Source organism: Cibotium barometz, chromosome 65, assembly GCF_041138505.1.
Source record: "Cibotium barometz isolate CiBa-2024 chromosome 65, ASM4113850v1, whole genome shotgun sequence".
Taxonomy (NCBI): Eukaryota; Viridiplantae; Streptophyta; class Polypodiopsida; order Cyatheales; family Cibotiaceae; genus Cibotium; species Cibotium barometz.
In genome coordinates this window covers 18,969,269-18,995,078 of record NC_141110.1, presented here as the reverse complement: position 1 = coordinate 18,995,078, position 25,810 = coordinate 18,969,269, and the positions used below count along the sequence as shown (strand labels likewise).

At 44.4% G+C, this 25,810-nt stretch overlaps 1 protein-coding gene across 2 annotated transcripts in view; it reads right to left on the bottom strand.

Moving 5' to 3' along the window:
* Window positions 1-9,569: 9,569 nt before the first annotated feature.
* LOC147603006 (uncharacterized) overlaps window positions 9,570-25,810 on the bottom strand; it is a 33,623-nt gene continuing 17,382 nt past the window's right edge. The window contains exon 3 of one of the 2 annotated variants that reach the window (XM_086797316.1): window positions 9,570-10,029. In XM_086797316.1, the coding sequence (XP_086653442.1) occupies window positions 10,026-10,029 (4 nt within the window). In that variant the 3' untranslated portion in view covers window positions 9,570-10,025. The remainder of the gene's footprint in view (window positions 10,030-25,810) is intronic. The other variant, XM_086797315.1, reaches the window with a different exon arrangement.

Genomic DNA, 25,810 nt, shown 5'->3' with positions numbered 1-25,810 from the left:
ACCAATTGGAAAGCCAAAGTTCAGGCAAGCACACATGGCATCTAAGTTATCATCTTGGATGGGCAAAAAATGATTCTCTACCCTTGCCTACATGCTGCGCACGCACGGTAAATATTGAGCCCTAAGCCCATGTGTACATATATAATGTAGCCCCCCTTCCACCACCCTCTCTTCCTTCTCCAAATGTATAGGTACTACCTTAACAAGGAATGATAAAAAAACACAAAACCCCAAAAACATAACAAGGAATGTTTTTAAAAAAAGCTAAAACACGTGTACACACGCACACCCTTGCACCCTTGTATATATACACGTGTACACTCATGTGCATGCACTTATGCATGCATACTCAATTACATAAGGTCGTGCACATACATTCGTATACGCATATTCACTTTGCATGCACATGCATACACCTTTACACCCATACATGCACCACCCCCTCATGCACACACCGTGCACATCACATGCATATGTGCACCCACATTCACACCCTTACACTACATGTGCATGTGTACCCACATTCACACCATGCACACCACACCCACCCGTACACACACACGCATACATGTGCACCTCATACACACACATGCACATGTACCCAAAGTCACTTACACATCTACATGTACACACTCTTAGCTATTTACCCTCGCATATGCACACACACTTTTGCATATGCACACACACTTTTGCATTTATGTGTAGGCACCTCACTTATTTACATGTACACACCCACCTTCATGCCCGTGCAACCACATTTACACACCGTATGTGTACACCCACATTCACTCTAACATGCAAGTGCACACACTTGCACCTTGTGCACCTGCATTTGCACTTGCACATTGCGTGCGTAACCACACACAAACTCGTGCACATTCACTCACACAAACACCCCCCCAACATGCATATACGCCTCACATCACCCACACATTTTCATGCCACGCACACGCACACACTCCCTATGCACCCCCCATTGCACACGTGCTTGCATGCACACGAAGTCACCTCACTCTCTTTTTTGTTTAAGAAACCCCCTCCCCCCTTACTTTAATCTTTATCCCATACTTTTAAAATCTCCACCCCCCTCCCCCCCCCCCCCCCCACATACACACACACACAGAATAATTATAATAGAAAAACCTCCTCATTTTTATTTTTCCATCAAACCGCTTGTTTATTATTATTATTTTTCCACTTTATTAAAAAAACAAAAAGGCAAAAACCAAACCCTTGCATGATGCACCGCTATGCATGCATGCATGCCCACCTGCAACCACCTGCGCCTTACCTCCCGCACCCTATGCTTCCCTCCCTGGGCCTGTGCCCGTGCCCTAGCAAGCCAACGATCGTGCTTCTACTGCCTCTCCTCCACTCCAACTGATGCCCCTGTCTTGACGCCCCCATACCGCCAGCCATGCCTTTGCCCTACACTATGCCCTTGCCCCACTCTACTGGCTGCCGCCCTCGCTAGTAGACATGGAGAGAGAAGACGACTATTACATTGTATGTGGGCAATCAAAATTATTGGGCTAATGCTCTGATAATTCACCTCTTTTTGAGAGTTATTTTTTCTTCTTCTTCAAAAAGGCATTTTGTGCATTTCTGCTTGAAGATTTTGCTACGTCGTTGATGGAGACTCTCTGAAGATGCAGGAAGAAGGGTGTTTCGATGAGGGGCCTGGCCTAGAATGCTTGCCATTAGACAGTAAGTGGGGGTGGGAGAGAGATTTTTCTCATGCTTTGTTTCTATTTGCCTCTGTCTTTTGTGCATGGAATACTCGAGCCAAAAGTGTTCTGCACATGGTCTGCACAACGATGTATGTGGGGCTATTTAAGTCTCATGAAGACTAATCACTGTCTATGTACATAGAGTGTAGAGAGGGGGTGAGAGAGATTGATTAAAGCCTTGAGTGAGAGAGTTGGAGAGGAGAGAAAGCTTGAGAACAAGAGTGGAGGGAAAGCTTAAGGAGGAGAGAGATCTATTTTCTTGTGATGCTTAACAAAGTTTCCTTGTGGACCAAGGCTCAAGTTGTTATAGTAGTGCCACACAAACCGCTCTTGATCACACCGCACAACCCCAAGAATTTGACCTCTTCACCAATAATACCCAAAGCCACCTCTCCCCAACACACTTCAAGCCAAGCGACCGGCATCCAAACCAAAGCCCAAGTAAGAAGATCGTGATGCCGACACACCAATAACACCCCGGATAATTTTACCAAAAAAAAGTTCGGTAACCCCATTGGACGCGCCACCTTGCATATCAAGGCCGACACTCCTAAAAAAGGGATCCTCGCCCCAAAAAGATGCCTCCTTGGAAAACGTGCATCATCAAAGGACCTTACCGTGGACTCTACACATACCAGGGCACCCATGCATGGACCAAAAATATCTCCCTAGCGTATGGTCTCCACTGGCCGCCACCACGTGGAAACCCATGTGATGGCTGCCTTGGAAGGTACATGCGTACCCCACCTTTGCACCGCTTAAAGGCACCACTCTTTCTATAGGCCCATGCAACCTACTTTTCATGTACACCGTCCTTTCAACCCCTCTTTTGCTCTCTCCTTACCCGTACGCGTACTAGCCCCTATATAAACCGTCCAGCACCCCCTCCATGGCCACACCCGCCTCTGTGTGTGGAGGCTCTCCCAACAGCTCTCTACAGCCAAGCTCTGTCCAGAAGAGGTGATTTCCACCACAGGTGAGTCTTTTGCTCATAAAGTGAGCAAATGGACTCCAAATTGCAATCCGTGTGGAGCATTAAGTTCAAGATTGCATGAGCTACAAGAGAGTGGACAATATGGCTGCTCCTTGAAGATGCCAAAATCTTGCTTCGGAAAGCGTGCATGATGGGTGACGACACAAGAGGGAATGCTCCGAACACGGTCCCAACTCTTCCCTTGGGAGTCCCTCATGGAGGAAATGGCCAAGTCAGCTAAAAAAATCATTTAAAAAGAGGTCATTGATGTTAGCATTAATTAAGAAAGATAAAGGACGCTATCTTTTTCCCTTGTTTTGAAAATATAAAAATTCTTGTAGAATTGTTGCTTTCTCGAAGAGATAATGTGGTTTCTCGTATCTTATGATATTAGGTTAAACTATTGTATTGTTATCTTGCTTAAATTAAAGTATAGGTATATCTTCTCCCCGCCTTGATGCTAACCCCGTTCTTGTGCTTGTGTGTAGCCATGCGGCGGGCGGCAACGTTAGCGAGGCCCGAAGTATCCCTCCTACCATTGGGAAGTTAGAACTTACCGGTTTGGCAAGAGTTATTAGTTCTATGGGTCCAAGCTAGTGTGGTAAATAATCCCACCCTAGCGTGTAGACATCCCTTTGAGGAGCGGGAGGATCAAGTGACGGAGCCTAAGAGGGCGACAAGCTGGCTTAAGTTCTCGCCGGCTAGTAACGAGACAAGGTGTATGATCCCGTAGGGGATTACCTAGTCTATGGAGATTGGAAGACCAAATTCTATTTATCGGTGGAATAATAACATGGAATAAGAGAGCTTGGATCTACCTATAGTTGGATTTGAACCGTTGTAATTATTATTTTCATTAAGCTCTTTGTTTTCTAGTATTGTTGTATCATTGTTTTCAGTTCAATGGTTGTTTTAAGTTAAGTGGCTGTTTTAATGAACATAGTGTAAGATCCCTAATTAATGAACTTGCCTATATATGTTACATAGCGTGATAGGATTAATTAGAAAACAAAAATGAAGGGTGAGTTGGGTGGAAAGTGGGAGGGTGGATCACCTTGACGGCACCATCCTATGGATGAATGTACCCGATTAATCGGGTAGCTTTCCAACAAATCTAAACAATCATGCTATGCTAGGTAAATAAGTCCATGGCCAATTCTATTCTAGAAGACTAGGTTAGCAGTCGTGCCTTGCATAGATGGGGAAAAAGGGGTTGCTTCTAGGAATCAAGGATAGAGGTTGTGCAAGATAGGTCAATCACTCTATGGGTGATTCGATTTTTAGAACTATTTAGGAGCACGCTCCCCTTGCGAGCTAGAGCTAGGTCTTACCTAGTAGTCATTTTCTCGTATCTCTACACGGTCGAGGTGTAGTAGACTATCATAAGGATCCCCATTTTTAGGTTGGGGACCTTATAGTTTGGGATGACCTCATCTGCCCCCCAAAGGTACGGTAACCACTCCATAGGGAAGCTCGAGCACTTTACGATCCTTTTTTCCTAGTGGATGATGATGCAATTTGTGGCTGTGATCCATCCCCTTTTGACGATGATGCTCTCTCTCATTGTACTTGTTAACGAGGGTTCCAAAAAACTTGAACGATGCAGGTTCAAATCTAGTAAAAAACTCTGATTCAAACTAACGGTTGACAGTCATGGATTGGGATTGTTTTTGCAGTAGTGGTCTCACTTATGATGCTGTGATGGGTGGGTGGCTTACTGAGGTCCATGTCTCCCAAGACAAAACATTGAGCTCCCATGTCCACCAAGGCTATGCATCCTGCTAGATGGTCTTCTTAGAGAAACTCTAACTCAAGGAAAGGAGTTCCACAAGTGTTTCTTTTTTGGCCGTATCATGGAGATTGCCTACATGTATAGAGATTTATATGCTTAGGAGTCTATGCCCTCTTTTAGGTCTTCTTTTATCAGGAAATTGTTGCCTTGAGGTGTTCCCTTCATTTTTCATTATTAGCCTCTCCTTTCTCCTCTTTTTTCTTATGGATTTGGAAGAGCATGTCCTAGCTGAGAGGTCTATAGTAGCGCTTTAGCTTGCTATTACCATTAAGTATCTTTCTGTCGTCTCAATCCCATCCTAAGTGAGAGGTCTATAGTAGCACTTCAAATGCGACCATTAAGTATCCTTCCATCTCAATCCCATCCTGAATCAAAGGTCTATAGAGTAGCTCTTCAGCTTGCTACCATTAAGTAACCTTCCATCTCAATCCCAAGTAGAATCTCTATATTTAATGTGCCTTGAGGAGTATCTATGTCACTAGTATGGACCTTGGCCTTTGTACTTAAGTTTATGTTTGGTTTTCTCAACATTGTACATCAGCACCATGTCTCCTACCTTCATACACTTATCCTTAAGTTAGTCGTCAAACCACCTCTTATGTTGTAGTTTTTCAACCATCAATCTGTAAGCACATCGCATTGCAATCTTGGTCACTAAGTTTATCTAAGGCAACTAAGCTCTCTGTGAGAGGGTTTCCCTTAAGGTTATGTCTGGCTACCATTTGGAGGCTTGGAACTGTGTTAAATTTGCATAATCCCAGATGCAAGTTGAAAAGCCATGTTGTCAACCATCATGCATATTGTGTGATAGGCCAATAGAGCAGAGTGTAACTTATGCTCCTAATCTCTCCTCATGATGTTGGTCTCGACCCTTCTTATTGTAAAGCATTCCCGCTAAGGAGCCGCCTTCCTAATGAGATGTTTGGCCCTATCCTTTTTTATGGAATAATGTGTGATAGGCCAATAGAGCAGAGTGCAACTTATGCTCCTAATCTCTCCTCATGATGTTGGTCTCGACCCTTCTTGTTGTAAAGCATTCCCACTATCAATTGATAAGGAGCGGCCTTCCTAATGAGATGTTTGGCCCCTAAAGTGGTTCTCCTTTTTGATGGAACAGTCAATGGAAATCCATTGTCAAAGAAGTGGGCGGACTTCATCCATTCTGGTATGTGGTCAATGTGGAACTATGGAGCCTCAGGAAGATCATCTTCCACCCCTAAAGTGGTTCTCCTTTTTGATGGAACAGTCAATGGAAATCCATTATCCAAGAAGTGGGCGGTCTTCACTCCATTTTGGTATGTGGTCAATGTGGAACTATGGAGCCTCAAGAAGATATCTTCCATTTGGAATTATGGAAATATTATTTGTATGAACATGTACAGACCCCTTTTGCATGGTGATGGTGAAATTGAACTCCAAAAGAATAAGAAACCATTTGATGTGATGTACCCCATGGTGCAAGGCTTATTCACCTAATACAACAATCCTTGATGGTGGGGTCGAAAAAGAAAACAAATTTGGTATAGCCACCATGTAATGCATGTGCTTCTTCACGGAATATAGCGTGGCTATTCCCGCTCTTTGGTTGTGTAATTACGTTCAGTATCATTAAGTTATCACAGCTAGCAAAGGTCATCAATGATCCAAAGAAGGTTGTACAAAAAGTCTTTCAAATGTTCTTTGTGTTTTGTTGCGAGTTCACTTTGACAAGAATGGTGCATTCATTTTTTATGGAGATGATAAGGTCATTGCAAAGGGAATTCTTAATGGAGATGATGAGGTCATTGCAAAGAGTATTCAGAGGAACAACTTGAATGAGGTTTCGGCATTTGTGGTTCAGACTGACTTGCGTGCAACAAACTTTGGCATGAGAGATATGGTTATCTCAGTATACAAACTCTTTCAAAGATGCATAAAGGTATGCTAGTTGAGCATTCGCCACCAATTTCTGACAGTCATGTATGTGAAGCTTGCATGATGGGTAAGCACCATTGAAAACCCTTTTCACAAGAGGCCACTTTAGGGCCAAGGCTCCTATTCAGCTCGTGCATGATGATCTCTGTGGTGGAAAGATTAGTACAATTACACTCAGAGGTTCTTCCTATTTTTTCACAATGACAGATGATTACATTAGGAAGATTTGGGTGTATTTTCTTAAGGAAAAGTCTTAGGCTTTCAGAGAGTTTAACGAATGGCTTGCATTGGTTGAAACTAAGATAGGAACAAAATTAAAGTATTTTAGAATAGATTGAAGGAGGAGAATTCATGTCTAATGAATTCTTAACTAACGAAACATATGAACTTTGTTCAAGAGATTAAATCACAAATATTTATTCTACTCGTTATTAAATAAGGTTTTTCCTTTTTTAATTCTAAAGTCTTATTTACCTATGGTGTAATTTAATGTATACATTTGATGCACTTAACTCATGGGCACCCTATCATCATGTGAAGAGAATATCGTAGAGAACCTTGAAGGCATCCTCTTTGCACCATGGATCCTCTAGTTCTAAAGAAAATATGAGTACTCTATCGTGCGAAGAGAAGACCCATGGGTTCCTTGAAATTCTTCTTTTTAAACAATGAGACACCTCCTTTAACCTAGAGATATTAATAATATATTAAATATATTAATTTCAAGACTCATGGGTTCCTTAAAATTCTTCTTTTCAAGAAGAGTTAATTGAAGAAGAGACTTTTGGGAAGAAGCTATTCGAATTTCTTAACAAAGTTCGCTAGACAAAAGATTTGCAGCTATTAGAAAAATATTCAATCCCAAGATTAATCTAGCCGAGCTAATAACAAGAACTTTTGTTTAATATGAAGATCTCTTTTTAGAATTTCAAAGGACTACATATGGTCATTTATCGGTAATTGAATGTAAGAATTATGTACATGTTAATGATCTTGTATCGACTATTAATGAGATGTCAAGACTCACAAAAGGATATATTTCCCTGCTAGAGGATGTTAAGTGCACACATACATGTATACTGCACATGGAGGCAAAAGGTGTAGGTTTTTATTGGAGAATGTTGTGCGAATGTCTGACAAACTCTTCTACTTTCTTGCGTGTCTCTTGAGCATTACTCTTTGGTTGTGCATCCTATAGACAAAACACACGTATTCGTACACCAACTTTTCAAGCATTCTTACCATGGCATGTGAAGTGCAGAAGTGAACCCTTGTTAAGGGTATCATTTGAATAGAATCCCACTTTGGTCACAAGTTGGGACACCCTCCTTTCTTGTCTTTACAATCCAATTTTTCTTTTCATCTTTTCTAGATTTCATGCAATACAAGCATAGAAATCATACATTGGATCTACACGACACACCAAACATTCACTTTAGAGTTTTCAAATCTTTTGCAAGACGCCACTGTACATTGTAATCACCAAATTCATCTACTTTTAAGACCTCCCCTTGTTTGATGTTCAAACACATTTGGTATACTTTGTCACGTTAAAGAAAACCTTTAATATTTCATGGTCTTCTTTTGGGACTTTGAAAGTAATAAGCCACCAATTTTTTGATTGAACACTGAAATAATTTAAATGCTCTTTTGTGATCTCCGGACTCAAGTCTCTATTTATTTAGGACCAATCTTACCCTCTCTATTTATTTAGGTCCAACCTTACCCGAGTTTTAATACAAATTTTAATGTGCTACCATATTCTTAAACTATCATGTTATAGAACTTGACCATTGAACTTTACTCGATAATTTCACCTTACATACATCTAGCATAAAAATGTTACATTTCGTCAGCTTAAATATAACATCTAACTTACATTTATGTGTATGGCATAGATGCATAGGCTTACCAATAAGCTCCAAGACTTTACCATTCAACAATTATCATTATTGTCCTACATGATGTGGATTTGGGAGAGGCGACATCCTTTTTTCCTTCATAACTCTCTTAAATCCCTTGTCTAGTTGTTTGTAAATAGCAACATATGCTCTTGAAGCAATCTAAGCTTTATCATATATGCCACAGGCATCATGGTTGTTAATGTCTTGCTCAATTCATACATCTTATCTCTTGTTTTATATCTTGACATTGCTTCAAACTTCTTGTCTTGGAGTACACCTTACCATGTCTTTTGAGAGTACTCTAGCATCTGAGCTATCTATCTCATCATGTTCTATTACTAGCAAGTATTGGCTATTCTTACAAGCCATGATTCGTCGCTTCTATTGTCCACCCCCAATGACCAACCTATCCATTGGTTTAATCTCTTTCAAACATTCTCTTTCTCAAGAATATGTACCCTACTTAGTTGGAAAGCCTTCTTGTATAACCTAAGAGACCTGCATGACCATCACATACATACTTGATAAAGGAGGTTAATTGTACACAGGGGCCATATTCGCATCCCAAAGGAGTCCTACGTGGGTAGGCATAGTCCATCCTACGTGCTAGGTGCCCTTGACCAAAAGCACTGAGGATCTGAACCACATGGAGATAGATCCAAGAGATTCTTCGACAACATGACATGCCCTGACCATAGCAACATTTAGTTTTCACATTCTTTCTTTAGTTTTTCCTTGGCACTTTATACCCATGGTATCATTGTACTATTCATAGGCCTTTCGGGTCTTTTGTAGCCATAAATATATATAAATACTTGAGAGGTGTACCATCTATTGGAGGATGATGTGCCGCACATGCTTCATATTCTCATGCACTCCATGATGAGTCTTGTACTAGTGCTTATACCCCATGTACTTCCCTATCATGATCCTCTGCTTTCAGAGACCTATGTTATTTGTACTTGTTTTGTTTTTCTTTTCCATGATGAGACATACCATGGATAGCGTTGTATCTCTTTGGTCTCATATGCCCATTGGTCTTTAGGAGACGTTTAATATAACACACACACACTCTCTCTCTCTCTCTCTCCATGTTTATAATCTTTAATTTACACATGGAACTTTTGTAACACTTCCTGGTCTCATAAACCCTTAGGGTAACGTTCATGCATCCTCCTTTCTCTCTCTCTTTCAAAGGTATCACTTCAATTAATTTCCTAGCATACTTGAAAACCTAATTGAGCAGTTATACAAAATTTGACGGCTGGAAAATGCAATTATTAAAATGTGGGGGAAACCGAAGTAGTGCTGATTGATTAAAAAGTTGCATGTCCAAGTCAACCTTTTCAGAAGTGAAGAGAAAAAGGTTGGAAGGGGCACTCTCATAGCTCTTCATCAGCACTCAGACAGTCTTTACCAAGAGATTGCATAGCACTGTAGAAACTTTTGCAGCACTGCTACTCTTATTTTACAAGTTTTCAATCAGGAATTTGAGACTATGCCAGCACAAGAGGCTCTTTCAAGATTATAATTTAACGCCATGTCTCATCAAAGTTCATAAACACAAGTTGAAGGACTAAGCTTGCCTTACGAACCTTCTGAGAGATTATATCATGTGTCTTTCTTCGCTTTGATAGTGGGCACATTCTCTGAGGAACCTAGAACTTGTTGAGACTTGAACTTGTGATTGTGACTTGTCATGAGCCTGCAATTCATCTTACAAAAACAAAAACTCTCACATGCGCTTGTGCTTGCATCCATTCAATATAATTTAGATAAAAGCTTGATACGAATTTGACACAAAAATCTCAGGAATAGTAAAAAAAGTTTTCAAGGCCCTGCCCTAACACCATTATTGAACACAGACATTTGTGATATCCTTCTCTAAAAACACCTTTCCAAATTTATTTGGAAAAACTGAACAACATATCATTACAAAAGAACTTTAAGTGCTTGCATGCCCCTATCATCTCAAACACTACCAAAGCTTAAAGCCCTAGAGCTTGTTGCAGTCACGTCATAACACTACTCAGCCATTTCAAGCATGGTCCAAGATTTCACATCTTTCCTCGATTAGCTGAGACTTACCCTTGTGATCATTAAAGGTTGAGTCCCATAAAAAAGTAGCTTAAACTCAAAAGAGTGAGCTATGAGGAGTCGTTTATGCTCTCCATGAACTTGGTCTATGTTAAAACCTGACAGTTCGAGGTCCATTACGTTAACTACATTTGAAGTAAAATATATTTTAGTTTATGGGATATTTCTGAAAAAGAAAAAAACTATACACCATCATGATACATGGAGAGGCCTCTCCTACTCATATTTTTGTGGGCGGCACTACGGGGCACTAAAATCTAGGGGAGATGATCTTACACCTTTGCAAGTAGAGAAAAGCAAGACTGCCAGTGGTACATGAGGTCTCATTTACATAAGATGCTTGCAGTGGCCAGTGGTCCAATGGTATTAACGTCAAGAGCTTACCTTAGCCTTGCTGAATCAAGTGTCGCTTGGTGCTTTCCCGTAGAGCTGCAAATGCAACTTCTCGAGTGGTTGCGGTAGCTCGTCCGTTGCATCCTCACTTCATTGTCACACTGGAATGCTCCTTTGCTAAGGGGGTGAAGGTAGAGCTTGTCGGAATGCGCAGCGGAATATGAGACACACAACTGAGAGCAAACACAACAGTCCCGCAAGCTCTCCACGTCTCCAAGATCTTCAAGCAGCCTTGTGCTCTGACACCATGTCGGAATGCGTAGCGGAATATCAGAAACACAACTGAGAGCAAACACATGCAGGACTCCACGCTGAACAGAGGCCCACGTAGAAGACAAGCGCCAGCCTGCAACAAACTGAACTGGGAGCAGAAGGAGAAAACACAGACGAGAGTGGCTGGGTATGTTTTCTGTAAATACACAGGAATCCCGAATGAGTGATACAATGGCATGGGCTGTGGGGGTCCATTTTATATGGACCACAGGCAACAGTCAGCCTGCTCCAGAGGCAGCCGACAGTGGACAAATCTCCACGACCAGCCCTCATAGACCAATCGGCCAGCAACCTTGAGTCGGCCAGGTCAGAAATGAAGACGTGTACAGTCGGCCAGAGGAGATGCACCTGCTAGCCCGTGACTACCCAAAGCCATGGAAAAATGGAAAAAGTACGGGGAAAAATACGGAGAGTGGGGAAAAATGAGAAAACACCTAATAAGGGCGGGCACACCCACAACAACAAAGGCCTTGGTGTATATGTATAGACAGGAGATGACTTCTAACAGAGCTTCTTTTGCCTAGATGAAGGCAAGGAGGTATCCTTCGCGATGGTTCTCTATCACAAAAGCTGGATGAAGAGAAGCTAATGAGAGGGAGAAGCCTACAAACAAACCTATCTAGTAAGCATCCATCAAGCAACCAAGATGCAATAGAATACAAGCAAGTGGGTAGGAAAAAGGAGAGATGAATGTGCCTTGCTCAATGTCAAAAATGACTTTCATACAAGTGACAACCTTTCACACTAGGCCGGACAAAAGAGTGGTCTCTATTGATGATGAAAGATGAGCAAAGAAACCTTCGAGAGAGATCCTTCATTGTCATTCAAGTATAGTTTGGTACCTTGTGAAAAGATGCAGCCACTGCTGATGAAGAGGTTGGAAGATGCAGGCTGCTCGTGAAGAAGCACTCTTAGTACAAAAGCATCTTCAGTCCGTTGCTAACTTGTAGTAGCAACTAATGGAGACAGCAACAAAAATAATTCAAGGAAAAATGAACGTCGATTTAAGGGTCCAGATGTCAACACAATCCATGTGCATGTGAATAAACAAGTAAAGAGTGCCCAATGCATGCACTTGAAAATTGCAAGCGCTATATGCTTGTAAGGGACTCCTCTCGAGGATCACACCAGATTGAAGATTTTAACACTCCAGACGCTTCCATCATGAAGACTTCCATTGTCATCGACTCTACTTGGAATTGGTAAGCTTTAATGCTCAATTTGTTCACATACCCTATGTAGTGTTCTCTTGTCCTACGTACTCTTTTGGAGATTGTTTCTACCATGTGTTGGTGGAACAATAGAGAGCAAATGGTAGGAAACATGGGCACTTGAGAGGGTAGTGTGAGTTGCAGATCTTCATTGACAACCAGATTGTTTGCAATACTGTATTCATATGCATTGGTATGGAATTTTGGTCAGAAATGCCCATGACACTACGTACTTCATTCTCCCAAGGCCAATAACATTATTTGAGGGAGGGGCCGGCCATTCCTGCTCATTGTGCATCTCTTGTCAATTCAGCAAATTACATCTTGTATTGTGCTTATTGTCCACATTAAATCTTGGTGTATTTAAGTGTATTGATTAGCATTGTGTTCAACCAAACATTCTACACCGACCAGTGGAATTACACGCACACTCTCAAGTGTGTATACACCATGAAGCTAAGTAATGGTTTGAAGGAGGGCATCTATGACCAAAAGGGCAGCTCCAAGCTCTGCTAGCACAATCTCATGTCGCATAAATAGCTTACTTCTAATCATACATGAGAGCATCATCACGTAGAGTCTCCCTACACACTTCTAAGTAGCCTCACTAAGATCCAACACTTGGTGCAAGATTCTTGGAAATGGGCTTGGAAACGTTGCCGAGGTGGGCTAGGGATCCATATCTTCTCACCAAATGTGCATCGGCCAGTTGGTCTCATCGAAAAAATATGGCATGTAAAAGTAACCCTAAGGTACACATAAGATAAAAATCTCCAGTTGGGCTCCCCTATATGAGAAAGACAGGTAGTATGATGCGCTGAAGACCATGACCTTGGTTTGCGGAGATTGACTGTGAGTCTCTCATTCCAAAACCTCTAGAGCATCCAAACGTCTCTGAAATCCCTCTATAGAGGTTGAGATCAGAACAATGCCATCTACATATAATAGAATGGCCACCACTGCTTGAGCTAGTTGTGAGCCTGCACCCCCAAATCTATCCACATTGAGTGATATCTTATCAATATACAAACCAAATAGTGTGGGAGAGAGTGGGCAGCATTCAATAGTGCTATAGATATCCCTAGAGAGCCCCATTGGTGCCCGTCCTGTGCCAATCACTGCCTCATATATAGCCACCACGCCAAATATCTCTAAGAGGATACAATGTGCAATATATACAAGAGAACACTCACAAGAAGTAGGATTTTTCACATCACAAAACTTTAAAACTCATATTTGCACAATAACAGAGAGAAGAATACTATATTACTGAAGCAATACAATAGATGGCAAAGCCCCACACCCATGTGCTCATGTGAAGGGAGCTTCGATGGCTGATCCAGAACTACTAAGACAAAGGTTGTATGCTAGTAAAAGCTAGGGAGTAAATTCATAGTGATGACAGGAACTCTGTAGAGAAGGGGTTGGTCGTGTATCTATGTAGGCCTGTATACCATAGTAGCAAGGGAACGCCGCCCCCCCGAGAACGGTGGAACGTGTTCCCCCATGGCCAAGATGCCCAAAATGGGCAAAACGATGGAGGGGAATGAAGTGCAGTTGGAACGGCCGAGGGATCACCTGGAATGAAGGGGGAATGCCCAGGCTCCATATGGAATGCCGCGCTACCATTCCCCCACATGGAACAAAAATTGACTGGTGGTCAATTTTTTTAAAAAAAAGAGAAAATCGTACCCGTGCTTGTTGTCGCTTGCCGCCCATGTACAGTCGTCACCTCACGCCCGCACGTACCTGTCTCGCCTCACGCCTGCGCGTACATATAGTGACGAGACTCTTCATTCTCTTCCAAGGAAGGGCAGCAAGATTTTCTCTCTTTCTCAGTTTGAACTTTGAAACTTTTAGTCTTTTAAAATTTACACATTTCACAGTCTACACAGTCTGTAGATCGTAAGATTTAAAACTCCTCTTATTCTCTCTAGAGTCTCTCCCCCTTATACAGTAGACAAAAAAAGGACTCATTTCTCTCACGCTCTCTCTCATGGATAACTTTGAAAGGCTAATCGATTTGTTGCTTGAATTTGCAGAAATCATGGCTTCCTCGGGCTCGAAGCGATTGGCTTCAAATGCTACTTAGTGGGACGAGGTTGAAAGGCTAGAACAATATTCATCGAAGGGAGGTGCAACACGATGGAAATGTAAGCAATGTAACAAAGAGAAGTCAAGAGGAGGAGATTTGGCTGAGGATTCTGCGCATTTTGGCCCCCCTCTCTCCAGAGGGCATGTATACGTGGGGAGCCGCTGCTTGGTCGACTTCGTCAGGGCCTGCTCTGGGATACGAGTTGGAGCAAGACAGCCAGGCCATCAGATTCATTCAGGGCCAGCCTTGCCTTGTTTCTTCACCGGATTTCTCGTCCGCCGGGCGGCTGGACACAGGAGAGGGATTTATGATGGGAGCTCCTCAGTAGCCTCACCATATGTGAAGGCAATGAAGTGTTAGGGTTAGGGTTTACAGAAGCTTCAAGCAGGCGTGGAAACCAAGAGAGAGAGAGAACACGACTTTTGTATATGCTTAATGAAAAGTGAAGTACAATAGCCACATAATAGTGACCCTAAAGATATGTGTTCACATGTCCGGCCATAAAATGTGCCGGGTGGACCAAAACACCTATAAACTGAATATAAGTGAAACTAGGCTAAACTGGGGGAAAAAACCTCCACTAACTGAAGTAAAAAGTGCCCCAGTAATCTACTGATGATCACTAGCACTCCTCTGGGTGCATACACAGCGTAAAACCCAACAAACCCCCCTGGAGTGATATGTGATCACTGTACATCATCCACCAAAAGGAAACAAATTCAAAGCACTGCGGAATGCTTCGAATTTCGGACGTGGTAATGCCTTGGTGAAGATGTCTGCCACATTCTGATCTGTAGGACAGTAGATCAGACTGATATCTGCTGCCTGGAGTCTTTCCCGAACAAAATGATAGTGAGTCTCAATGTGTTTCCATCCGCACCTCGGAGGAGCTCCTAGACTCGGAGTTTGCGGATGACACAGCTGTCTATCTTCAGGGAGGAGAGGAGAACCTCCGCCGCTTCGCCTCAGCCATGGACAGGTTTTGCAGAGCTTTGGGCGCTTTGATCAACTGGCACAAGTCGTGTGGGTTGTGGGTCAGTTCTATGCCCCCCCCGACTTGGAGGCCAGTTGATGGTTTTCAGTGGCTGCCCCCCGGCACTACAGTGCGTTATTTGGGATGCTATGTGGGCATTGACATATCTCCGGAGCAGCAGATAGCCCCCCTTCTTCTGAGCATTCGGAAGAAGCTTCTGTATTGGAGTACCGCTCGTTTATCTCTGGCTGGCCGAGTAGTTGTGGCCAACCAGGTTCTGCTTGCTACCATGTGGTACATCACTTCTTGCTGGGCCTTCTCTCGGGCGTGCATTGGCCTGGTGCAGAGGCTCATCAGGAACTTTCTTTGGTCCGGTGGCGACGGGCGGCCCGCCAGGGCCAAGGTGGCATGGGCTGTGATCACTCAGCCGAGGGAGAGAGGCGGCCTGGGCATTGTTGATCCTATTTGCCAAAGCCGAGCTTTGCTTGGCAAGTTGGTGGTTCGTGGCCTCCTACCAGGCGCTGAGCCGTGGAAGGAGTTTCTTGTTTCCAGGATGCTCAGCCGCACTCCTTCTCTTAGCGGCCCCTGGACCCCCAGCATCAGGTGGATCTTTACAGAGCAGCGATCCAGAGGAGTGGGCCTTGGCTGCGAGGAGCGTTTTGCAACTAGCCTTCTGAGGGCCTGGGCGCATCTGAGGCCGTCACTCTTCCAGACTCCCCCGGGCACCGATGAGGAGCGCCTGAGGCAGCCATTGATCTGGAACCCCTTGATCTGACTTCCCAGTGACCATATGTTGGATCGCGGTCTCACGTGTCGTGGGGCCCGTTGAGCTCCGGCCCAGCCCAGTCCCTAGACGACTGGATATGTTTTTAGCAGCTGCCTCTAGAGGCTCAGGAGAGCAGTACAGGACCCTCCACCTCCACAGTGGATGGGCGTCTTTACTCGGCATGAGATCCTTCTAGCGGTCTGCGGCACAGCGGAGAGAGTCGCCCCACTCACTTTCGAGGTGGGAGAGGGTGGCCAGCTTCAGAGGACACGACTAGATTTGGATGAGCTCCAGGGTTGTATTTTTCAGAGGGTGCGGGTGGTCGGCTTTCATCAGAGACAGTGGCATGTAGACCCCTCACCGGCCTCGATAGGGGAGGACTGTTCTTGGAGATTATGGGCTTGGGACAACAGGCCTCTTATTCGCCTTCAGTGGGATCCAGGTGAGTGGTTTTGGCGAGATCCCTACTCGGCCCCTACCAGCCCAGGCATCCCCTTTTTTCAGTACACAGCGAGGCTAGGGCGACGGATTCAGAGGCACAGGATAGCGAGCACCCCGGCGGCGGCCGAGCATTGGCGGCAACAGGGGCTCTCCCCTGCCTTTCTTAGGGACTTCTGGCAGCGCCTTTGGGCCAGCTTTCGGCCCCGGAAGGTGACGCTTTTTCTCTGGCTCACAGCGCATAGAGGACTGGCTGTGGGGGCCTGGCTAGCTTTTGGCAGACACCCAGCGTCCTGCCCTCGGTGCGGCCATACACAGGAGTCGCAGCGGCACTGCTTATGGGATTGCCCACAAGCACAGCAGGTCTGGCAACGCGCTCTCAGGATGGTTTTTGCAGGCTCGCCAGGTGAGATGCTCGTGACATGGGGTGCGGTGGCTTGGGCCACGGACAGCGGCCCGGCCCTTGGATATGAGGACGTCCCTGGCAGTGCGACCATCTAGGTCTCTGACAGGGCGATGGCGGTGGTTCCGACGCCAGACTTCTCTTCGGCAGTCCCTCAGGAGGGGGACGGGCACAGATGGGAGATGATCAGCAGCATGACGGCTTGGCACATATGGAGAGCCCGATGCAGGGAGGCCATTGACCGCCAGGCGACTCCACCGGCGGAGGTCATACAGGCCCTCTGGGTGGACATCATTCACACCTTGAGAGGACACTGGGGGAAACTTCAGGGCGACTCGGATCGCATGAGAGGTCGCCGCAAGGCTTTCCTCTGCACTTGGCAGCCTGGCCCTTTCCTCATCACGAGGGGCGAGGATGTCACTTGGCACTATAGGCCTCCAGTTTGGCTTTTCTCACCTCCCACATGTACTACTAGGTAGCCCCCCCCAGAGAGAGGCCAGCCACCACGGGGGTGGAGCTCAGGTGTTCACAGTGTGTTTTTTCATCCCTCCTTGTGAGGTGAGCTTTGTAGCCTTATGGCGTTTTCTCATTAACTAATAGAAGGATCGTTTTTCCGGGAAAAAAAAAAAAGAAGAAGAATCTCAATGTGTTTCGTGCGAGCATGAAACACAGGATTCCTGGCCACAGCAATGGCACTCTGACTATCAGTATAGATAGGTGTAGGCTCCTCCACTGAAATATCCATATCAGTCATGAGACGACGCAGCCAAACACACTCAACAGTAGTAGTGTAGGCTGCTCTGTACTCTGCCTCACAAGACGAAGTGGCCACTGTGGTCTGTTTCTTGCGTAGCCAAGAAATGCATGAAGAGCCAAGAAAGAAACAATTTCCACTAGTGGAATGTCTGGTATCAAAATCACCAGCCCAATCTGAATCACTGCAAGCGTATAACTGCATGTCACCCCCCTCAGGATAAAGCAATCCAAGAGACAAGGTACCCTGCAAATAACGGAATACACGCTTCACAGCTTGCCAATGTGACAACCGCGGGCTGTGCATGAATCTGCTCAACTGAGAGACTGCATACTGAATATCTGGCCTTGTATTACACAAGTAAATGAGGCACCCAACAGCCTGAGCATATGTAGTGGCATCAAAGGAAACATTGTCATCTTCCCCCCCTCGGTCAGCAATTGCCATACACACTGTGTTTCTAGATCCAGTTGAAGACAAGAAGAGGGCCTATGAAGTCCATACTGATGTTGTGAAAGGGTTCCTCAAGAATAGGCAAAGGCTGAAGCAACCATGCATGTTTGGTATGAGGAACTTTCACTTTTTGACATATCTGGCATGATTGGACATGCTAGTAGACATCGTCGCATCTTAGGCCAATAGAATAACCGCTCTAACTTCTCCAAGGTACTGTTGATACTCCTATGACCCCCAACAAGAGAATCATGGACATCATGGAGAAGGGCTTGGCATTTTTCTTTGAGTGTACAAAGACGGTTCTTCAAAACAACTTTATAATCTACACAAAGGCATGCAGACTTGTCCTTCTCTCGGACAAAGTGGATGGATGCAGCAAATGGTGAGGAAGATCGCCAAACGAATCCAGCTCGGAGGAGCTTAGATAATTGCTTTTTCTAGCTCGCCCTCTAAAGTCTTAGAAAGACAATAGAAAAACTTGCTAGGAGGTTCTGCCCCAAGGACCAAATCGATATGATGATCCTCAGGACAAGAGGGTGGGAGACTGGGTGGGAGATCGTCGTTCATTAAATTGATGAATAAATTGATTGATAGCTACTGTCATATTTACTAAGGCTTGGCTGAGTCCAAATGACAGTCATTGATGTTGCGAGAGGCTGGCTGGTAGCACCGATGAGCGGAGAGAATGAAGAGAGGATATGTTGGAACTGCAGATGCACGGCCTCTCTTTCCCGCTTGTGTTCGAGTAACATTAGCTCATGATCGAGCTCTCGTTGGTGCTCCTGAGCTGCGAGGTCAACCTGACGCTGGTCTTCTTCAAGCCTGTGTTGGGCTTCCTCATATTCTCGTCTTTCTTTTTTCTCATCTTTTCTTTTCTTCATTTTGAGCTATCTCTTCCCGCTGTCTGCCCGTCTTCTCGTCTTTGATGTTCCATCTGAAAGAAGAGAGATGAAGTCGGGGGAAGACTGGAGTAGTTGGTTTTGCTGCGGTGGCCTCCAAGAGTTGGAGACACTGCATGAGAAGTTGGTTCTAAGCTCTGAGTAGAGGTATGATATCTTCTGGTGGTGGAAGAGGATGATCTTCTTCGGGGAGATGTCTTCCTGACGTACTGGTATCTTCTTCGTGATCTCACGCTAGGATGTGGTGTGTGTGGACAAGCTGAATTTGATACGAATCTAACATGCAACGCAATTATGCATAGATGAAAGGACTCGTCACACAAAGTCTCACACCGCCTTCTGTATCCTGATTTTTGTGAGTCTTTAGCAATGCACTAACACTTCAAACTTTGAGAAAGAGAGGGGGAAAGAGAGAGAAAGAGAGAGAGAGAGAGAGAGAGAGAGATTTGTACACGTTATTGGGTCCCAATTACCCACTGAAAGGCCCCCTCCTATTGCTAGGAGTATTTTCTTTATTTCTTTGAAGAGAATGAATATGAGACTGACTTTGATGTGAGGATGAACCCGAACACAAGACCTTCAGCAGACCAAACAATGGGTTGACTGCACACTGCTGTAGAAGCACCAATGATGACCAATCTCGATGCCAATGCACTCTTCCAAGGGGTTGTAGGACGACTGCAATATGTGGCTGAGAAAGGGGCTGAATTGGGGACTGTTTCTATGGCTGTGAGGGATGAATATGCAAGAAATTGATGGCTGTATATGCAGGCTGAGAGTGCTGCGTTTTCTGCAAGAGGGGATGATGAATGGAGCTGCATTTTTTGCAAGAGAGGAGCAGAGAAGTATGCGTTTCAGCTTGGGAGATGGTCGCGTGCTGATGATGATTGAATTATTGATGAATGGGAGAAGTGCTAGGTATTTATATGCATGAGAGGGCTGGTCGGTTTGCTCAAGAGAAAGTCAGCTGGCTCTAATCATACACGATTGGATAAATAGGCTTTTATGTGCTATTCATAATGCTTTAAGGCTGCCGACTCAGTCATATAAGGTTCACATGCGCATGAAATGTGAAGACAGGACAGGGTTAGGGTTAGGGTTTACAGAAAGCAAACAGGCGTGGAAAACCAAGCAGAGGGAGTGAACACGACTGCTGTATATCTCAATGATAGAAAAGTGAAGTACAAGCCACATGATAGTGACCCCTAAAGGATAAGTGTTCACATGTCCGGCCATAAATGTGCCGGGTGGACCAAAACACTTATAAACTGCATATAAGTGAAACTGAACTAAACTGGGGGAAAAAACCTCCACTAACTGAAGTAAAAAGTGCCCCAATAACCTACTGATGATCACTAGCACTCCTCTGGGTGCATACACAGCATAAAACCCAACAAACCCCCCTGGAGTGATATGTGATCACTGTACATCATCCACCAAAAGGAAACAAATTCAAAGCATTGCGGAATGCTTCAAATTTCGGACGTGGTAATGCCTTGGTGAAGATGTCTGCCACATTCTGATCTGTAGGACAGTAGATCAGACTGATATCTCCTGCCTGGAGTCTCTCTCGAACAAAATGATAGTGAATCTCAATGTGTTTCGTGCGAGCATGAAACACAGGATTCCTGGCCACAGCAATGGCACTCTGACTATCAGTATAGATAGGTGTAGGCTCCTCCACTGAAATATCCATATCAGTCATAAGACGACGCAGCCAAACACACTCAACAGTAGTAGTGTAGGCTGCTCTGTACTCTGCCTCACAAGATGAAGTGGCCACTGTGGTCTGTTTCTTGCTTAGCCAAGAAATGCATGAAGCGCCAAGGAAGAAACAATTCCCACTAGTGGAATGTCTGGTATCAAAATCACCAGCCCAATCTGAATCACTGTAAGCATGTAACTGCATGTCACCCCCCTCAGGATAAAGCAACCCAAGAGACAAGGTACCCTGCAAATAACGGAATACACGCTTCACAGCTTGCCAATGTGACAACCGTGGGCTGTGCATGAATCTGCTCAACTGAGAGACTGCATACTGAATATCTGGCCTTGTATTACACAAGTAAATTAGGCACCCAACAGCCTGAGCATATGTAGTGGCATCAAAGGAAACACTGTCATCTTGTAGTGACAGTTTCATCCCAGGCTCCATAGGAGTACTAATAGGCTTGCAATCCTGAAATTTAAACTTCTCCAGAAGTTTAGCAACATAACGTGATTGCAACAACCCAATGCCTCTGTTATCCTGCACAAACTGATGCCCAAATAGTAATGTACAAGGCCCAAGTCAGACATGTCAAATGTCTGTTGCAGTATCTCCTTAAATGCTGCAATTTTGTCATCATTTGATCCCATGAGCAAGAGATCATCCACATAAAGACTGATGACCAGCAGATCTGCCTCTTCTTTCTTCACATACAAAGTGGTCTCTGATGGACTGTTCACAAATCCCTGAGTGAGTAGAAAAGCATCTATTTTTGCATACCAAGCTCGTGGAGCTTGTTTCAAACCATACAAGGCCTTTTTCAGCCTGCATACTTTCCCCTCATGACCATGTTCTGCAAATCCCATGGGCTGAAATACATAAACTTCCTCCTCGAGGTCCCCATGTAGGAATGCAGTCTTTATGTCCAACTGGTGAACAACCCAACCACGATGTGCAGCCAGTGCAATGACACACCTAAGTGTCGACATACGGGATGTAGGAGCAAATGTCTCCTCATAATCAATGCCCTTCTTCTGTGCATAGCCCTTTGCAACTAGACGGGCTTTGTACCTGTCAATGGATCCATCTCCATGTCTTTTCAACTTATAGACCCATTTAGTACCAATGGCTTTCTTGCCTTTGGGCAGATCAACCAAATCCCATGTTTGATTCTTTTTAATAGAATCAATTTCATCCTGCATGGCTTTGTTCCAATGCACATTATCTCGTGCATCCACAAATGAATCAGGCTCATCATCATCCTGTAAACTGGCTGCCATAACCAGATTCAAATCCATGATGTGTGCATGCTCATTGGTCCTTGTCTCCCTATGAGTACGACCAGCAAGAGGACCCTCTAAATGGCTGTCCTGTAATGTCCTCAAATACCATCTAGGTATATGTCTGACCTGTGGTGCCTGCTGTCCCATATTTGGTTCAGCTTCTGGTTCATTTGGCTGCTGAATTTCTGCACCACCTACATCATTTGCTGGCTGTCCAGTACCCTCATGAGTTGGATCACCAACTGTAGAATGAAACTCCATGGGTAGTAGACCTTCAAACACATCATTTTCAGCCTGATTTGCCTCATAACCAGCCATGGATATTTCTGATTTTTCATCAAAAATCACATCCCGACTGATGAATATCTTCCTGGATAGTGGGTCATATAACCTGTAGCCCTTGCTCTCACGGCTATACCCAACAAAAATGCATTTTGTGGCTTTATCATCAAGCTTCCTCCTCAACTCTTTGGGTATGTGTGCATAAGCAAGACACCCAAAGATACGAAAATGCGATACAGAAGGCTTGCGGCCATGCCAAGCCTCAAAAGGAGTGATAGAAACCAATGCCTTTGTGGGACATCGATTTAAAATATGACAAGCACACATTACTGCTTCCACCCAAAAGATATGTGGTAGTCTTTTTGCCTTAAGCATACATCTGGCCATCTCCATGAGTGACCGATTTTTCCTTTCTGCAACCCCATTCTGCTGTGGAGTGTAAGGAGTAGTATACTGATGTTTTATACCTCTACTCCCAAGAAAGGAATTCAGCACATGTGACATATATTCCCCCCCTCGGTCAGAACGGAGAGTCTTGACCTTGCATCCTGACTCTGTCTCAGCAAGTGCTACAAAGGCCAAAAATGCATCATATACCTGTGATTTCTGTGTCAAAGGATAGACCCAGCATATACGAGAGAAGTCATCAATAAATGTTGCAAAATAGAAGCAACCACCTAATGACTTCGTCTGCATGGGACCACAAAGATCACTGTGTATAAGCTGCAACTTTGCAGTTGCTCTTAGAGCCTGATCACGTGGGAAGGAAAACCTATGCATTTTTCCCAAAATACATCCTTCACAAATGTGATCCGGAGGCTTCTCCATGAGAGGTAGATCTGTAAACATGTTATGTCGCTGCATAAGCATAAGACTACCAAAATTTGCATGCCCCATGCGAGCATGCCATAACTCCGCATCAACCATAGCTGGAGTAAGAGTGAATGCATTATAAGCAGACTCATCCACTGGCTGAAATGCATCCAACTAATAAAGTCCATGACATAATGTACCAGTAAGCATCAAGGTCAAGGCATTAGCTTTGTCTCTGACCATGCATTTATCATCATCAAAGTGGACTTGCATATCACAATGTGCTAAAGAAGAAATGGACAACAAATTCTTCTTTATCCCTGGTACATATAAGGCATCTGTAAGGCGGAGAATGGAGCCATCAATGGCTGTAAGCTGAATCTCCCCAATGCCACGAACTGGATATGAAGCATTGTTGGCACACTGAACAGTTTTGCCAACAAGGGCAGGGCCAACATGACTAGACAAATCCCTGCGAGATGTGATATGCTTTGAGGCACCACTATCAAAATACCAAGTACATGCATGCTCTGTCAAACTGAGTGTCTGTGAAGACCAAGAGGCATCATAGCTACATGTATAAAAACAGTAATCCCTGTCCTCAACAAAAGAAGCAGTCTCTGGAGGAGCTTTAGAAGCATCATTAACAGACATCCCAGCTTCCTTTGCCTTCTCTTTGGCAATCCTCTTCCTACATTCCGTGATGTAGTGACCTGGCTTCTTACAGTAATGACATTTGCCCTTCTTCTTGGGCTGTCCATCACCTTTCTTGGTATCCTGTGAAGAACCACCATCACCTGAATTTTGATTTGAACTCTTTGTCTGAGTTTTTCCTTTCCCCTTTTGACCTGTAGTAAATGCTTGTTCAGCATTTGTGTTCATATTCATATTCTTCCTCATTTGCTCCTCTTGTAGTAAGAGAGCAACAAGTTCCTGATACTTGAGGGGTTCAACAGCATTCCTCATGCTGAGGTTCAAAGAGGTATGAAAAGCCAAGTAAGATCTTGGCAAAGAGTGCAAGATGGTGGACACAAGCTGTGTCTCAGGAATAATCTCATCCACATTGATGAGTTGCTCTCTCAAATCCTGCAACTTGTTTAAGTGGCTAGACATATCATCTCCTTCATTCATTTTCTGATTTTCCAGCTCTCTTTTCAAAAATGAGATCCTAGCCTCATTACGAGCAGCATACATCTGCTCCAAAGTCACCCATGCATTCTGTGAAGAGCCAGCAGAACGAATATGAGGTATAATGGACCTCTGTACTGACAATGCAATGAGTGACAAAGCTTGTGCATCCCTGGCATCCCATGTCTTTTGAGCATTTGTTCTTTGAACAGGCAATGGCTGTCCTGGAGCCTGTACCTGTTGTCCTCGTCCACCCCCTTGGGGAGGAGTCTCTGGAGCCAATGGACCTGGACGTGGTTCATCACCACTAACAAAATCCCAAAGACCTTTTGCCACAAGCACATTTTTCAGCATAAAACTCCACAAGGAGTAGTTCGTGCCATCCAATTTGTCTTCCTTAGACAAATATGTGAATACATCACTTTGCTATTGATTTGCCATTATGCTTACGCACAATGTTGTACCTGTTTATCAAAAAACCCAATAGCAGAAACCCTGAAAATAACTGTACTCCACTGAATACAGTTCACCCAAATATGCCTGCACTCTCAATCCTCTGAATGTGCAGCTCAATGCACCAATGACTGAGTAGAGCAGCAAATGGCGTACACAATGCCAAAATGCCCCAAAAATGCCCAAATTTACTGCACCCAAACTGTGCAAAAAACCTGTATAGTTCTTTGCTAGAAAATCTGCCTGTTGTGCCTGTAGAATTTCACAGAGAAAATAGTATTGCCCAAAAACAGAATATTTAATGCTTACCACAGATTGATTGATCAGATTGTGGTACTTATGCAGGTACAGTCCACCAAAAGAGCAAGTACATTTGACTGTACTGTGCAGGTGCAGTCGAGTTGTACTTTTCAGTGTTGAAGGCGACTGCTGGCATATTCTTTGCAGGTACTGTGAAGGTACACTGCAGACAGGTATAGTCGGGTTATGCAGGTACACTGCAAGCAGGTACCACGGGTACAGTTACAGTCGACTTAATACAGTCGGCCACTGCAGTTCGAACTGGTACACGTGCGCTGCAGGTACAGACGTACGTAGCAGGTACAGGTGCTGACAGGCGCAGTCGTTCGAAGCTGGTACACGTGCGCTGCAGGTACAGATGTACGTATCAGGTACAGGCGCTGACAGGCGCAGTCGTTCGAAGCTGGTACACGTGCGCTGAAGGCAGCGCTGACTTGTACGGAAGCACAGATGTACGGAGCAGTACTGTCCTGCGCAAGTGTGTACGGACTGGTGCAGGTACACTGTACGGAGCTGTGCGACTGTACCTTCAGTTGATGGAAACAGGCGATAACATGTACAGAGCAGTGCAGTATGAAAGGTAGTGATACCAAGTACGGGCAGGGCAAGGGCAGACTAACGATGCTCTGATACCAAATGAAGGCAATGAAGTGTTAGGGTTAGGGTTTACAGAAGCTTCAAGCAAGCGTGGAAACAAACAGAGAGAGAGAACATGACTTTTGTATATGCTTAATGAAAAGTGAAGTACAATAGCCACATAATAGTGACCCTA